At 37.1% G+C, this 16,087-nt stretch overlaps 1 protein-coding gene across 1 annotated transcript in view; it reads right to left on the minus strand.

The window, feature by feature from the left end:
* PTPRK (protein tyrosine phosphatase receptor type K) overlaps window positions 1-16,087 on the minus strand; it is a 349,451-nt gene that overhangs the window by 287,916 nt on the left and 45,448 nt on the right. Inside the window, exon 2 of the mRNA XM_068184424.1 lies at window positions 7,582-7,704. Within this exon, the coding sequence (XP_068040525.1) occupies window positions 7,582-7,704 (123 nt within the window). The remainder of the gene's footprint in view (window positions 1-7,581; window positions 7,705-16,087) is intronic.

The raw sequence follows: 16,087 nt of genomic DNA on the forward strand, positions 1-16,087 counted from the left end.
TCAAGGTTACCAGATGTGCTGACCCTATGCCTTCCTCTGTAAGCAGAAGCACACAAACTCTGCCCATGCTCTGAACTGAATGAAGCCACGTGAGAAGCAGCAGTACTTTAACTTGGATCTGACCCTCCACTGCACTCCAAAATAGCCCAGAAAATTTAAAGGTGAGGCAGCTGCTATCATCAGGAGAAAAAAACAAGTACATATATACACACACACGAGCAGGCTGAGAGTGAAAATGATGGTAGGACAGTGGTACAACAGGCAGACACAACACTCCAAAGTAGGGCTGGCTTCCTCCTCTCCATGCAGGTTAAGCTGTGAGAAACCAAATAAGCACTTGCTGTGCTTTGGACTTCTAGCCTTGCACACTCTGAACGCCTCTTAATGCTTCAAATAACCTGTAGCGCCTTCCAGGCTACCAAGATGCTATTCAACACTGTTTTCCCATCAATTCTGAAAGGCCAGCACAGCACCATTTTGCTTTTTGTTCACCCTTCACAATGCTATAGCAGTTCCAGGTAAAGCCTCTTACTGACATTCACAAATACCGAAGCAGCAGCTGACTTTATACAAGCAATGAAACACTTCCACTTACAGTCCAGGCTTCTGACCAAGAGTAGCAAGAGTTGACCAGAACTGGTCATTTCTTCCTGCTCACAGTGCTGACCAATCCCATTTAAACTCCTTGAGATACAGATACCAGAAGCTAGAAAGCTGCAGCACTCAACAGAAGACTGTGTAATAAGCAGGAAGACTGCTATGAATGCTCTGATGGTAACAGGATAGCAAAGGTGGATTTGTCCAAGATTGACCTACTACTTTGAAATTATCTATAACAAACAGATTTCTCCCCTTGTTTTAATTTAGTAGTCCAGATTCAGAGCAACATCAAAATATATTTCAAATATTGAACTAGGAAAAAAAAAAGAACAGGGAAAAAGAAGGAGCAGTTTCTCAGAAGGCTGCATTTTATACACTGGAGGGAAGGGGTAAGGCTGAACAGAATAGTATTATAACTTAAAAGAAAAAAGCAAATCCAATCAAATCAGTGTAGATAAGCAGGTATAGTAGCTGGCCTTGAAGGTGAAGTAATTTTGTGTAAATTCAGCAAGACATCTGTGTCAATAAATGAAAACCCAACACATTTGTTACTCCTATGCCAAAGTTATTACTATTACTACAAAAACTTTACTGTTACTAAATTCATACCTAAATTTCTTGATGAAAAAATGGCTTATCTAAATGTACAAAAGCACTGATACACTGTGCAATATCTATAAATCCTTCCCTGTGCCCCTCCACTGTTTACTTTACACCAAGTGTATTTGAGAATAGGGGATCCTTGGAATTGGTCAATAGGTGGATAGTCCACTGTACTGAATGAGCCAAATAGGATCAGGATGTTTACACATGTTCTTTGGGCAGACATATATTGCACTGGACTAACAAGGTAGGTTTCTTTCTGTTAAAGGTGCTATTAAGAGACAAAAAAAAAAGCAAGCACAAAGCTTACTGAACATGGAAGGCAGGAAAATATGTTTTTCTGATCAAGGAAGTACTTCAAATAAATTGAACTCCACAGTGCATTGACAAGTTAAACAGAAAATAAATATTAGTCAACTTTTGAAGTGAAGGAGAATATGAAGACTTAAGCATCCAAGGAAAAAGAATAAAGCCACTTCAAATAAAACTTATATATCCTATCACATAAAGAAGTGTAAAAGGGAGAAAGACAATCAGAATTTCTCAGCAGCCCCAAACACAGACCCAAGATTTTGCATTTATCTTATAATGTCCCAGATAACCTCTCAATTATCAAATTTTAAAACCACTACATTCCTGGATAGCATTTGCCAGTCTATGAACTAGTCAACAAATTCCCTTGCTCACAGTTTCTCTGATCTTTATACCAACAATGCAAGTCTCATAGGGCAGGAAAAAATTGAAAATTCAATTCTCAGCTGCTCAGTGGACTAGTAAACTTTGTTTGCCTGTCTATTAAAATAAAGGGTTCCAGAAAGAGACCCTGCTTGAACTTCACCCTTCTGTAGCACAAAACAGCAAGCTGCCATATCATTTGTGGAGCAGCAGAGCTCAGTAACCCAGGACATGGTGAGGGTTCTCCTCCTGCTGAGCTCTCAGTCCTACCCAAGCCTCAAGAAAGCCACTAGACACTGCTTCACTAGACACTGCTTCATGGTAGGCTTTCGTCTGACTATACCCTTACACATCCACACAATTTAAATTTATTCATGGGTTAGTAGATTCATTTTTATGGGAGAAAAATTCAGGTTTAAGTGAAGTAAAAGGCCAGAAGTCTCATCTATATGACATTTACATTACAGCTTTCCTTCCTGAGCTACATCCATATGAAATCTATATTAAAACACAAATTCCATGACCTTTTGTCTCCCCTCTCTCAGTTATACATTTCATAAACGCTTACATTGGTCCTGTGCTGAAATTCATTTTGCATCATGCAGGTGACACAAAACTTATTTCCTTTCTGTACAAGGCAGAACTTAAATAGACCACAAGTGACCTTTCAGATCACAACAAATACTCAACACTATTTGACCAGGAACATTTAATTTTCACGCAAATCTAAGGATGTAATTTTCATATTTCTTTCAGGCGCCTTAGAGGTTTACACAAGCCCTGTACCCACTCAAGCCACCAGCTAATATGGTCCTCATCAGCTGCATGAGCATAGCAAATCTTTTTACAGATGCACAATGAACTAGCTGACCCATGCTGCATACTTTTTTTTTTTCCAATCCACACAAGTACACAACCATATGTACATCAAAACAACTGGGAGAAAGTAGAAACATGAGAATGCCTCTGGGCATGATAGGATGTGGTAATGAGCAGTCAGACATTCTACCTAAAAACCATAAAAAAGAAATTATCATGAAAGTACAGCCTAAGATATTTTGTCAACACATTTCCTCCCATCTCCAATACCTTTCACCATATACATGCTCCCTTCTGAAATAGCTGTGTAGGCTTGCCCCAGAATACCAGCCTAAACCAGAATGTGTTGATGTTTTACTTTTCAGGATTGTTTTGTTTCTTTTTCTTTTTTTCAGAGTAGTGAATTTAGCTTTATTCTTCAATGGGAAGGCATAAAAGGTTATATACAATTTCTGTAAAGTGAAAAAATTATTTCTGCAATCCTCTTCATTACAACAAAGTTGACATTTGCAAAACTCTATAATACTAAGGAACACCTTTAAAAATTTAATCTGGGTTTTTTTAGTCATGCTAGATGACAAGTGCAACTAAGGCTTCCCTCGCTGCTGTTAATTTAGTTTACTCAGATTTCTATAAAATCAGTTTTAAAAAATTAGCACACATCCAATCTAGGCACATTATCCATCTGAGAGATCAGAAATAATACGTCCATCTCAGCATATCAGTATTGTCTACTATAATTTAGACATTCTTCAAAATGCTTGTGTAACCAGGAGGGTAACAGCCTTATATTAAAAAAATCCTTCATTAAGTGGCTCCCATCACACAGCCCATTACAAGCTCTCATGCCCTGACCTTGCATAGCCTCAGAGTAATGTTGCTTTTAACAGGCAAAGCAAACAGGGTAAATAGACTATCTTCTCTATCTAGGGGTAAAACCATCAGTAAATGTATTATTAATACAGACAAAATCCCCATTTGCTTATCTCCAGTAGTATAAGAAAGCAGTATTATTTACTCTGTCTACTGCAAAATTAAGTTATCCACACATAATGAATAATCCCCTAAAATAACTGGAAAATATCCATAGACAAAATTGGATTTCTGCTTAAGAGCATTCTCCAATTTCTATCTTGTATAGCATAATGTAACAAAATAACACACATGAAAACATAATACATGCTCTAAAGGGTTTGTTTGAACCTCTAGAAGATGTCTTTCTTTAGATCGACCAAGACCACAAGGTAAATATTTGGAATTCATTTTTTGTCACCACGTCTACAAAAATACAACACTTGTTTACCAGCCCTGCCTCCCACAAAGTGCAAATGTATAGTTGCAGAACCATTTTCACTTATGGAACATTTCAGTAGTCTTGGACTATTTTACTTAGAATGATGTTCTGGAGAAAAGTCTGTGTTTTATTTAAGAGGTATTTTTTTAAAATTGAATGGGTGGGAGGAGACCATTAGTACTAAGCTTTGCACATTTCCTGTACAAAAGACCAACATGTTTAAAAGAGAAGTCATGTGCAAGTCCAAAAAAAAAAAAAGAAGAGCTGCATTTTCCCATGTTCTATAACAAAACCTGACACACTGTTTTAGCCCAAAGCAGATACTAGAAGCTTTCAAGGAGCCCACACACAGTAAGACAAGACTGACAGGGCCAAACCATAGACTCCTTGAGAATATTATAAATTAAGACTGTTTCTAGTTGAGAACATTCCTAAATGCCAAACAGCTGGAAAGCAGGAGAGCAGTCGGGGTACTTTTTTGTCACAACTTCTTGCCTAGGCAACTGCCAATGGCTACACTCAAAATCAGCAGATCTTTAGTTTGATCTAGCACAGTCACTCTTACGTGCTCTCAGAAAGCCAATATGGGAAAACAGGTGTTCTCCCAGATCTTAATAAGTAATCCAAAGATTTTATCATGTACGCTACAGTTCGGACAGTTTACAAGTTTGTATTTAAATCTGTACTCAAGCCCCTGCTTTAGGTGTTAGCTTTATTTTTAAATTTATCATTATGTACTGCATTTATTTTTCCCATAACAGAAGATAAGTGGCTTTTGCCTCTGCTCACAGCTTGAGAAATACAATGTAGGTCAGCCTAAAAAAAAAAAAAATCTGAAGTTGTGTTAATTACTCAGAGGTAATTACACTTGCTTTACCAATAGCATTTACTATTGCTACACTGGTATAATGTTATCCATTAGGAGAAGTTTTCATATTTTCATAGCACTCTGAAGCACGTGCCATTAGGTCTGAAATTTCCCATGATTCATAATCACTCTCCAAAGCACAACATTGATTTCAACTACCACCCCCCTTGAATCAAAAGTAAAACATTGGCGCTTGTCAATTTAGCACTTGCCATAACATTAGCAATTGTCAGATTTCCCCCTTTTACTATTTTTTACACGTCCTGTTCGCTCTTGTATGCTTTATTTTGGGGAGTTTTGTAGTTTGGGTTTTTTTTTTAATAAGTCTTTCTGAAGGTATTGAAGACTGAAAATTGTCATTTGAAAATTGAGTATAATCTTCTACAACTGCAATGATTCTCTGTGACTGTGGTGAAGTTAGAGCCCTGAAAGCTGCATACTCACTGAAAAGGTATTACCTTGTCATCACAATGGTAAAACAGTGCTCCTCCCAAAACAAATCTATACCTGAAGCCCCACTTTACTGTATTCCAAAGAGATGCAAAAGACAAGGGCTCTAAACACTACAAAAATGTGTCCATGTAGAGAAGGTGCCCATCGGAGGTTTGTGCCTAGCTGAAGGACTACAGACCCTGAGAAGAAGAGATGGGAAGAAAACAGCCCCTTACCCTACGACTTCAGTTTCCTTGCTGCTTAGTTTTTCTGGGTACTCCTTCCCTTCTCTGCTGTCACAGACAGAACAGGAAAAAGTGGTCCCTAAGAGATTCCTAGCTTCTACAGGTTATACAATACAGCATTTTTCAATGTGAAAACTGCAGTAGTATTTGACCTATACTTTCATTACCACATCTAATTCTACTTGGGTAACTTCTTCATGAGAAATAATCAGGGTCACCAATGTTAAAACACTGCACAGCAGATGACTGCACGCAGTTAGTTCCCTTCTGCTTTTGCCTGAACCTCTTGTTGTTCCATTTCCTGCAGATCCACCAGAAGAATTTGCCACTCATTCTAGACCCATGTTACCTTTTCAGAATTAATTTAAAACCATGGTATTTCAAACACAAATGAACCTGAATATTTATGTATGGTATGCATCTTCAGAATCTGAAGACTCTGAACTTCTAAAGGTGAAGCTCATCAGATCAGAACAGATTTGAGGCTTAGTTTTAGTCCATATCTCAGTCACCAAACATCAAGCTTGATACAAGAAGTCTAGCATTCTAACCAAGGGAAGAAAAATAAATAACCGGAACTTCTTCTGTATCTCTTTTGATCTATCTCCTAAAAATTCTTTTATTCTGATAGATTTTATTGAGCAGCCACAATTTTGCATATAGATGAAAAAAAAATTGCTCTGAAAGAATCCATGCGCTATGCTCAGAGAAAAATGAGTCTGTAGCAGAACTGAAAAGAAATCACATGCCAGAGAGCACTGTGTCATTTAAATCTGAGAACTGCCTAAGGATGACAGGTATGTTATTTGGAATAAGCAAGAAGCTATCTTGTCATTTAGATTCATTCAAAATACAATTCTTCAAATTGCTCTTCTTCCTGTACAAGGTGTGCCAAAGGTCTAAAAATACCAAATTTTTCCCAAAATGGTTAAGATACCTCCAACCTTTATAAAAAACGTGTACATTCAAAAAAATGCAAACTGAATAGAAACTAATTTCGGCCTTACTAGGGGAGCTACTGTTTTGAACTTTTTTTAATATAAGACCATCACAAATGTTGAGGTTTTTAAATTTATTCTTCCTTATGCAAAACTAAAGCACCAAGAAGTCCATTAAATAAAGTATGGGTCTTGCTTAATTAACCTATTTTGGAAGTTATTGGACATGTTGTTGGACAACTCCAAAGCAGGGAGAACCGACTAGGTAGCAGTTAAGAAGTAAAATTATATAGATCAACCACCATTAATAATTCACAACAGTACACAAAATGCAGGGGAAGGAATGGCACAGAGGTGAGGTTACTTCTGTGTGACAAAATTTCTCACTCCTTCTCCACGCGTACCTCACTTCACGAAACCTTTTAGAGACAAATAAAATAGCCATGACCTTTTTTCCTCCTCTGCATGATTAATTACTTAATGTATTATTAATTGGAAAATGTAGCTGAATTTCAAATGCTTTCATTCTCTCAGCATATCATGCTGTCTGGGAAGCGCCGATTAAGCTGTTCATCAAAGGTGAGCAGGCAAGGTCATGTAGGCTGTGCCTCTTCAGTTATTCATTACCTGTCCTAAACAGTAATTAACAACAGCAATATTTCCATAAATCAAGCTTTTCTGATTACCTTCAGATGATAGGAGGTTGAGGGGGGAGGGGAAAGAAGGAATCGGTGTCTGGGGTTTTTACATGTATCTCTTTTTTTGCCATTTCTTCTAGTAACTATCTGAATAATTGAATCGATACAATGGCTGTCATATAAAACACAGAATTTTACTTCAAGTCAACAGGAATTCCACACAGAATAAAGAGGAAATTATGGTTTCCTTTCTCCCTTCCTTATGCCTCACCCCAGCTTTAAAGGGGTATTTGGTCTAAGAAGGCTTCTCAATTACCAAGATTGCTATATTTATTATTTTTGTTCCTTTATATGCTCTCCATCACCAAGGTTAAAGTGGGGATCTCAGATCATGGCCTTGAGGTCATAATTCAATGAAGCTTCGAGTTTATAAAGAAATGTATCCTTCAGTATCTGCGAGGTTTCTCACCTTGAGGCATTTCAGGTGGCAGATAGTGAGGCTCTTGAGCACTGACATGAACCCAGTCAAAATCATCGTACAGGTCTTGGTGATAGTCACAGGGCCCAGGACCATCATCGAACGTGCATCCTCCTAGAGAAGAAATTTGTTATTAGTTTATTTAAAAGCAGAGACCTTCAAAGAGTCAAGCAGAGGTGTTTCTTTGGGGCCCACCACAACTGCAGTACCCACGCAACCTTGTACCACAGTTCACAGGCTTGCATTTACAAAGCTAAAACCTGCAAACAACTCACCCACCAGTGTTCCCCTCTCTTTGGTAAAAACATCACTACTCCACACAACTAATTTCCCCCAAGAGCACCTTCTGTCAGAGCAAATCATAGCCTGAAGTCACCAATTCAAGTGAAACCAATTCAAGTGAAACACTCAGAGTCTGTGTAACAAAAAGCAAAATGCTATCTAAACCACAGAGGAAAGTGAAAATAATACACCAAGATCAAAGATGAAAAACAACAACTCTGAAAGCAAAAGCAGTCCAAACACTGACAACAAGATAAATACTGTGCCCAAAACAGTCAGAAAAATTAATTAAAATTACTTAGAAAATAAATAATTGCTGCAAAATGAATTGGGTAATCTTCATTTACTAAATCAATCTAGCATAACATAGCAAGGCATCTTTTCAGGGTCACACAAACAGCAGATATGAAAACCTTACAACAAAAGTTGTGAGTAGTGACAGAGAGAAAGAAAAAATGGAAGGAATTTAAATAATGGGAGGAAAAAAAAGACAATTCCCATGTAGCACAGTAATGTCTGCCCTGTCTCACTCAGTAAGTTTTTTATTCCATTCTTAACTCAAGGCTATTAAGTAGGCTGGGAAAATAAAGAAGAAAGCATGACAATCTCAGAAAAAGATCACAGTTTGAGAATGAAGAAACAAAGGAATCAAAGAGCCTGGTCAGAGAAAAAGCAGAGGGTAAAGTCAAGAAAATACAGATGTCATGCATGCAATTCTGCAGCAGCTGTTATCTCTATGTATGGCATACAGCCCTGGAGTTTGCTCCTCCTACTCAAAAACAAAACACAATAGCAGGAGGGAGTGAAAGAGAAAGCAGTGCATTCATCATTACTTAGGTGGTATTTTTTAAATCTAGAAAAGTTATATAAGAATTAGACTACAGACAATTTTTGAAAGCCAAAGGAGACATTTCTTGAATGCTTTTATCCCCCAGTAACTCTCCCTCAGTAACATGCTCTTCTCCTCAGTAACTTGGGCACATCAATCCAAATAACAATGCTTATCACAAAAGAAGTTCCTTTTGCTAAGATGCTTGTAGAATAACAGGGGTGTTTGTATTGACTTTGTTGTCTGTCTTTTTAAATATAAAATATGGGACAAGTACTTCGAAAACAAAAACCCCTTATTACAATAGATTCCAGCGTTGCTCTATGATGAGTCACCACCACAGCACAAACAGCCAACACTCTTCCAGGCCTGCCAGGGTCTCACCAGCTCACACTGCACTCAGAAGGTGAATGGGATGGAGGTGGAAAAGGGGAGATTGAGAACCATCAAGAGCTACAGTCTGTGCTTATTTCCTGCCCTCTGTACAAGACATACACGGTGTAGAACTCCAAAAGGCCAGAGAAAAAGGAAACGAAAAATGTGCATGTACGTCACCAAACTGAGAATGAAAGTCTTTTTAATGCACCCAAAACAGAGTATTCAAGTATCACAAAACAGACAGAATTTGCACAAACAGAGTTCATATCTAGGGAAGAGAAAGTTCCTTTTCCTAAATTCCATAAGTAAATCTGCACGGTGTCCTACAACAAGAGATCATGTTGCATCTTCAATTAGGGATAACTCAAATACTTCCCACAAATCTGTAACAGTATTTGTCATTTTGAATGAATGACAAAATCAAATTTTAGACAATCCTACATCACCAAAACCCATTGCCAGATATGCAACCAGATACTCCCAGAATTACCTTTTAACCAACGTTGCAGCTGGCAAGAACAACATCAAGACAGAAAGAAAATTCTACACTGAAGCAAAATTTGTGATAAATCCTTGTACCGTAAACCCTTAAAACTTCATATGCATCTCTGTATTAACAACACTTGCTCAAACATCACCCTGTGACAACATAAGCAGAGCATCAACAGCAGCAACAAAAGCACCACAACATTTTATTCCCTGTACTAAGTTGGTTACTACATCAGTGTCGCTGTCAAAGACTGCAAGGCATGAGAGAAATATTTGTGTCAGAGAAATATTTATACTTTTCAATGTCCCAACTCCAGTGCCGTCTGTTACCAGTGAGAGACTTTTCTAATTAACATCTATTATGATAAAGCCAAAAAGACTTAGAACATAAATCTTGCACTTTGATTTAACTTACACTTCTATGATCACTCTACAGCAAAAAAAAAAAATGTACATTTCCTTCAACGTTTTACTGATAAATGAATAGCAGTTTCCCTTAAAGGGAAGTTATCAGTCTGCTGTCCCAGCACCAAAATGACATATGGCTTTGAAGCACATACCTGCAGGGCACCCATTACCCTTTTAAATGGTTTGAGTGCCCTCAGTATATAAATTTAAACTACCAATGAATCTTTTAGACTCATTTGGAAGATGAATGTCCTTAATTGCTTGTCTTTGTAGCCACTATTAATTTTAGTTATCAGAGTTCTGATTAACAATAACAATGTGCCTGTTAATACACAGCAAGAAATCCCAACCTCCTTGTGTGCACACCACGGCTGCACCCACAGAACAAGCAAATGTGCATTTATCATGTGCACAAGCGAAGTTTATCAGGACAGATTATCAACCCACTAAAAAACCAACCCTGTAACACTGCTTGAACCAATGGCTTCCTCTCATGGAACACACTGCCACCTTACCTCTTACCAACATACCGAGACATTTCTAGGCAAGTAAACAACCAAGGCTGTAGTGTTTTATCTAGCACAACAAAAGACAAGCATTTCAAACCCCCTGCAGACTACTCCTTAAGACTTAAAACATGAGCAGATTCAGACCTCTCTATCTCTGTTTTAACAGTCAATTGCCTGCATGCTATTTCGATAACTCCAGGCAGTAAGAGACAAACCTAGTGCAACATGCTGTGTGGAAAACACAAGGAGAAGAGGTGGTGGGTGGGTGAAACCTGCAGTGATGTATTTTTTTCACAGCCATTTGTTCAAAACTGTCTACATTTTAAATCAAATCTTAAATCACTCAAACATAAAACCACACCTGACAAAAGTACCCAGCAGGTCAGGACTTACTAGCACCCTAATTCAGCTACTAAGCCATTGTCCACAACAATGTAACAGCATTGCTCAGGGAAAATAGTGGATCAGCTTGATCACTACCTTACAATGAAGTTAAGCAGCTGAACTCAAGTACCCATTCAAATTTGTTGCCTAACATTTTGACAACAGTCTGCTAATATCCTACAAATGACAAGTCATAAATCTCCTACTAAGCCATCTGTAATTTCCCCCAAAACTCAGTAAAATAGTATTATCAGCCACTGTCCCATTACCTATGACCACCACATTCCTTTAGCTACTGCTGATGTATAACTTAAAATTTTTCTTCAATACTACCCCACCACTGGAATTTGTTCATACCTACCGATACACACATCCTGCCACAGTGATTTGTACACCTCTGCTCAATCTCTGGGCTGGAAGCACAGTGCTGACATTCAAATGCTTTTGGATCTTGCACTACCTAAATTAAATCCACATTTACCTTAGATTTCTATTATGCTTCTGAAAAGAATGGCAACAGCAGCAGTGATCAACAGTAATACACCAGACCAGTCTGACTTCAGTGGACCTTGATGAGGGCCAAAGGACCGGGATGCAAGGCAGTCAGTAGTATCTCCTCCTTTCAAACAACACTGCCATCAGGACATGGCCCAGAAGAGCTGGATAGGACAGCATCAACCAGAGCCAAGAGCTGCCACACCTGCAGTGGTGGCAGCAGGCCTCAAGTCACCCTCAACAATCACAGACAAACAAAAAAGAAAAAAGCGGGTGGTCCATCAGAAACAAACACCCCAAAACGGCTGGAATAGAAAACTAAGAAGACAGAATTTTAAGTGTCTATGATCATTTTGTCAAACTACTAATTGTATTTTGGATCAATCAAATTTGTTCAGTTGCTTGTGAAGTATTTGGGAAACATTTACATTTGACGGAAATCAAGCAAAACAACAATTCCATTATCTTTTCTCATAAGCTGCTCTAGGTTATCAACTTCAGCTTAAACAGACAGAGAACTCATACACTCCCCTTCAACGTCCTTCTGAAAGATAAATGATAAATCATACTAGCTTCAAAAAATTTCCTGCCTACCTGTCCATTTTCATTTATGAAAGATAAAGAATCTTAAATGTTCATTATAAAAAGACAGATTAATATCCCACACTGAACTCTCAGAAAATAAATTAAAGTTCTGCTTAATAACAAGGTCATCAAGATTAACCTAAATTTAATCTCAAAATTAATCATAAAATCCCCAAAATTAACCAAAATTTAATGAAGATTTAATAAAGATCATTTAGTCAAGAATTTACACATCATCTATTGTAGGGGCTTGACCCTGGCTCAAGACCACGTGCCCACCAAAGCTGCTCTATCAATCCCCTCCACAGGGGAAAGAAAAATATTTTGAAGGACCTTTGGGTCACTCACCCATTACCGTTGTGGGCAAAATCACATTCAACTTAATTTATCACCAATCAAATTTGAGCAGTGTAATGAAAAATAATATCAACTCTTAAAAAACCTTTTGTCACACAGAAAATTTTTCTCCTTAAATCTGTTATCCTAGAGGCACTACCACTGTCTCTGATAGCCTCAGCCTGGGTCTTGGAGTCTGGCATTGGCTCTATCAGACACAGGGGAAGCTTCTGGCAATTCTTCACCAAAGCCACTCTTGTCTTCACAGAACCCCCCAGCCACCAAAACACAAACACAAAATACCTATAAAAGCTATTTCAAATAATTTATTTATTTACATTTAAAGATAAATTACATTTTTTTTAATTATAATAATAATTCCTTAGCAGCAGCACTTAGTACTGACACTGCCCTGTGATTTTGATTTATCCTACCTTCTTTTATAACAACCCAGAAAAGAAGAGCTAAACAGATATTTTCTCCACCTGGTTAAAATATAAATAAGCTTAAGACTAGAAGAAGCATGTGTCAATAACTGCCACTGATAAATGGATGGCCATTACAACTTTACTGTGGACTCACATCTCATTAGCTCAGGATAAAAAGAAAGACTGAGTCTGAACTTGAATAACTGATCTTTATCTGACAATTCCTAAGTTATCACTGCACTCCCTAGAGATTATGTCACTTCTACTATTTAGAATAGAAACATTCAGTTGCACAACAACATTAAATTCAATTTAAGATACTCATAGCATTTATTATGAAGAGTATTATGGTGCACTGGAGATCTACTGACTTCTAGATAAAAGATACTATTCCCTAATAGAATGTAAAAAGTCTGTATGCCCATTTTAATATGTAGATTTTAGAAGTGTTCTTCATTACTTAGTCCTATAACCTATCAACATGGCAAAGGATTTTTTTCAGCCTCAGAATGGCATGTATAGAAAGACAGTTGAAAGCATCCAACTTTACAGTTCAGTTCTGAGATCTGTTTTTGCATCTGACCACTTCTGGTGTTATGCAATACTCAAAACACACTAGTTATATCTTACTCGTTCATGCTCCTCCATTTCAAGGAGCAGATTGTAAGCCCGGAAACTCATCCACCAGGACCAGGCAGATCACCAATACAGGAAGGAAAAAAACAAAAAAACAAAAAAAAACAAAAACAAAAAACAAAAAACAAAAAAAAAACCACAAAAAACACAAACAAAAAAAAAACCTACAAACAAGTGCACAAGAGAAGAATTGAACTAGAGACACACAAGAACATTCTGTCAGCACAACTTCTCCTGTGCACAGGGCTGTTACCAATGGTTTCTCTTGGAACGTCTGTGTATGAAGGTGTCGCAGTAGGGATTAAATACTCTTTTCTCATTCAGCTTAAATGACTACTTGGAACAATCTGCTTGTTTTATACAAGAGCATGCTTTTATTTTTCTCCACCACCTGCTGTAAAAGCATAATGAATAGCTCTAAATCTATCAAAGTAGATAGCTCCATGGCAAGAACCCAGTATAAAATTATGTTGATCTGTGATGTCAGGTAAAAGTCCTGTGAATTTTTTTTTCCTTCTCCCACTGAGTGGTGAATTCAAAAGTTGAAGATAAAGGTGCTATAGCAGGTGTCTTCTCTGTCATATGCATCCAGGTACAAATTCTGCTTTTAAAAATCACCCACTTTCCACATTAATTTACCTATTTATATTACAGTACACCTTGAAGCACAGGATGTTTTCATCTGCTAAAGGCACTACATAATTTCTGTTATGAGCATTTTAAAACACCTTGACTGCAGAGCATTCAGACACCTATTAAGATATACTAAGAATTGATGCTAATGCAGTTTGAGAATAAATCTTAATGACTTGTGTTAAAATGCTTAGGTTAAGTATTACCTACTGAAATGTAACACTGAAACAACCTTAATTAACCTATGGCATCTAAAAAGGCAGTAGATTAGCAGCACTATTTAATGTTAAAAAAATAACATGAAAAGAGTTGCACTTAAGGAAAATTACAGATTCTCCACTACAGGGAGAAGTCATTCTAAATACTAAGAACATTTATCTTTCTTAGTAGATGTCTTATTTTGTAGTACTGAAATTCATTACACAAAACAACTGATTTCAGGTAATAGAAATAAAAACCAACTAAACTCAGTGACCTGCAAATGTTTTTTTAAATTCTTCTAGACTTGTTCTTAATATCAGGAAGTTCTAATCACCCCCTTAAATTAGGAACTTACACATGGAACTCCAAGTCTCAAGAAAGTAAACAACAAGAGCAAAATAGGAAATATGGCAAATTATTCCTAAATTAACATTATTATATTTTAGTTGTAGGGTTTTTGCTGGTGTTGTTATAACAGTCAAATAATCTAAACATCTCTACAAATATAAATTTTTCTAACAAGGAAGCAGACAAATCTCTCCTATATCAGTATTTGCTATAAATCACTGCGAAATTAAAACCAGTCCCACCCTTCAAAAGTCCTTAAGTAGTGTCATAACCAAGGATACGAGTAGGGGACAAAATGCTAAACAGCTCAAAATCTAGTCTGATTTAGATGCATATTCCTCTTCATTGTGTGTCTTCCACATTTCTTATTAATAAATACCTAATTTAATAATAGCTAATTTTAGAATGGAAAGATAGGAACTGGATAATTATTAGGTGCAAGTTACGAAGAATGCATGAAGCCTCAGGTGGACATCCTTTCCTGTGCTCTTCAGGGCAAGATATCACTATTAATGCTAGCATTTATCCTAGCCTCAAATATTGGAAGAGCATGAAGATTTACAATTAGATGTGGTCTACCTGACCATGCCATTTATTCAATTTCTTCTATTAAATTAGCCTCTCTCACTCTTTATACCCAAGCTGGAAAAGGCTTATACAACTCTGATTTCAAAAAGCTTCATATTCACTGCCAGGAGGAATCTTTTCCATGGTTTACCAGCAGTGAACAGAATGGAAAAACAAAAGAGATGGAGATGAACAAAAGACACTATCTGTCTTTCAGTTTCCAAACTAAGCAAAACATAATCTAAACAAAAGTGTCTTTAAACTTCCTCTTGTTCTCCAGGGAAGAGGAGTTCTTCTGTTCCCTGCTGGAGAGGTGACAACATGTAGCTGTGAAAAGTCACAATTGCTTAATGTCTTTTTCATCCTTCCTTGACATGGGCAAGGCAGCAGAGAGCAAACAACCCTACATATGCAGATTAATTTTATAATAACTGAAGTTATCACAAAAATTTTCATTTCAGTTCACAAGATATTTCTGAAACCATGAGAAGAATTAACAGTTTCATGAAATGATGTACAGATTTTCATCAATATATAAGTTAAAACATCCACAGAACGACAAAGCTATTTCATATTTCAGCTTAAAGGCTGCAAGCTTCAGTATTCCTGCAGTACGCTGAGCAAAATTCTGACCAATTGCACTGGTGACAAGAAATTATACCATTATAATACAAAAAACTGGGGTTTTGAGGGGTGGAATCATGCTCTTGAAATTAATAAATATTTTCATAACATTACCAATAGTAAAATGCCAGCAAACAAGTTCTGTGTCTTCAAGAACACAATTGGGAGTTCCAAAAATAAATTATTCACTTCGATGTTTTTAACGGATATGTGGTCTTACAATGCTGCTTCTGAAAACAACACCTTTACCAAGACACTGCTAGTGCTTGTCTATAGAAAATTTAATGTAGATATCACAGTCTCTGGCATTTCTCCTAAACATTCTCAAAATATACTGTTAAAAGGCAATGGATAAGAACAAGATT

This window comes from Anomalospiza imberbis, chromosome 3 (assembly GCF_031753505.1).
Source record: "Anomalospiza imberbis isolate Cuckoo-Finch-1a 21T00152 chromosome 3, ASM3175350v1, whole genome shotgun sequence".
Taxonomy (NCBI): domain Eukaryota; kingdom Metazoa; phylum Chordata; class Aves; order Passeriformes; family Viduidae; genus Anomalospiza; species Anomalospiza imberbis.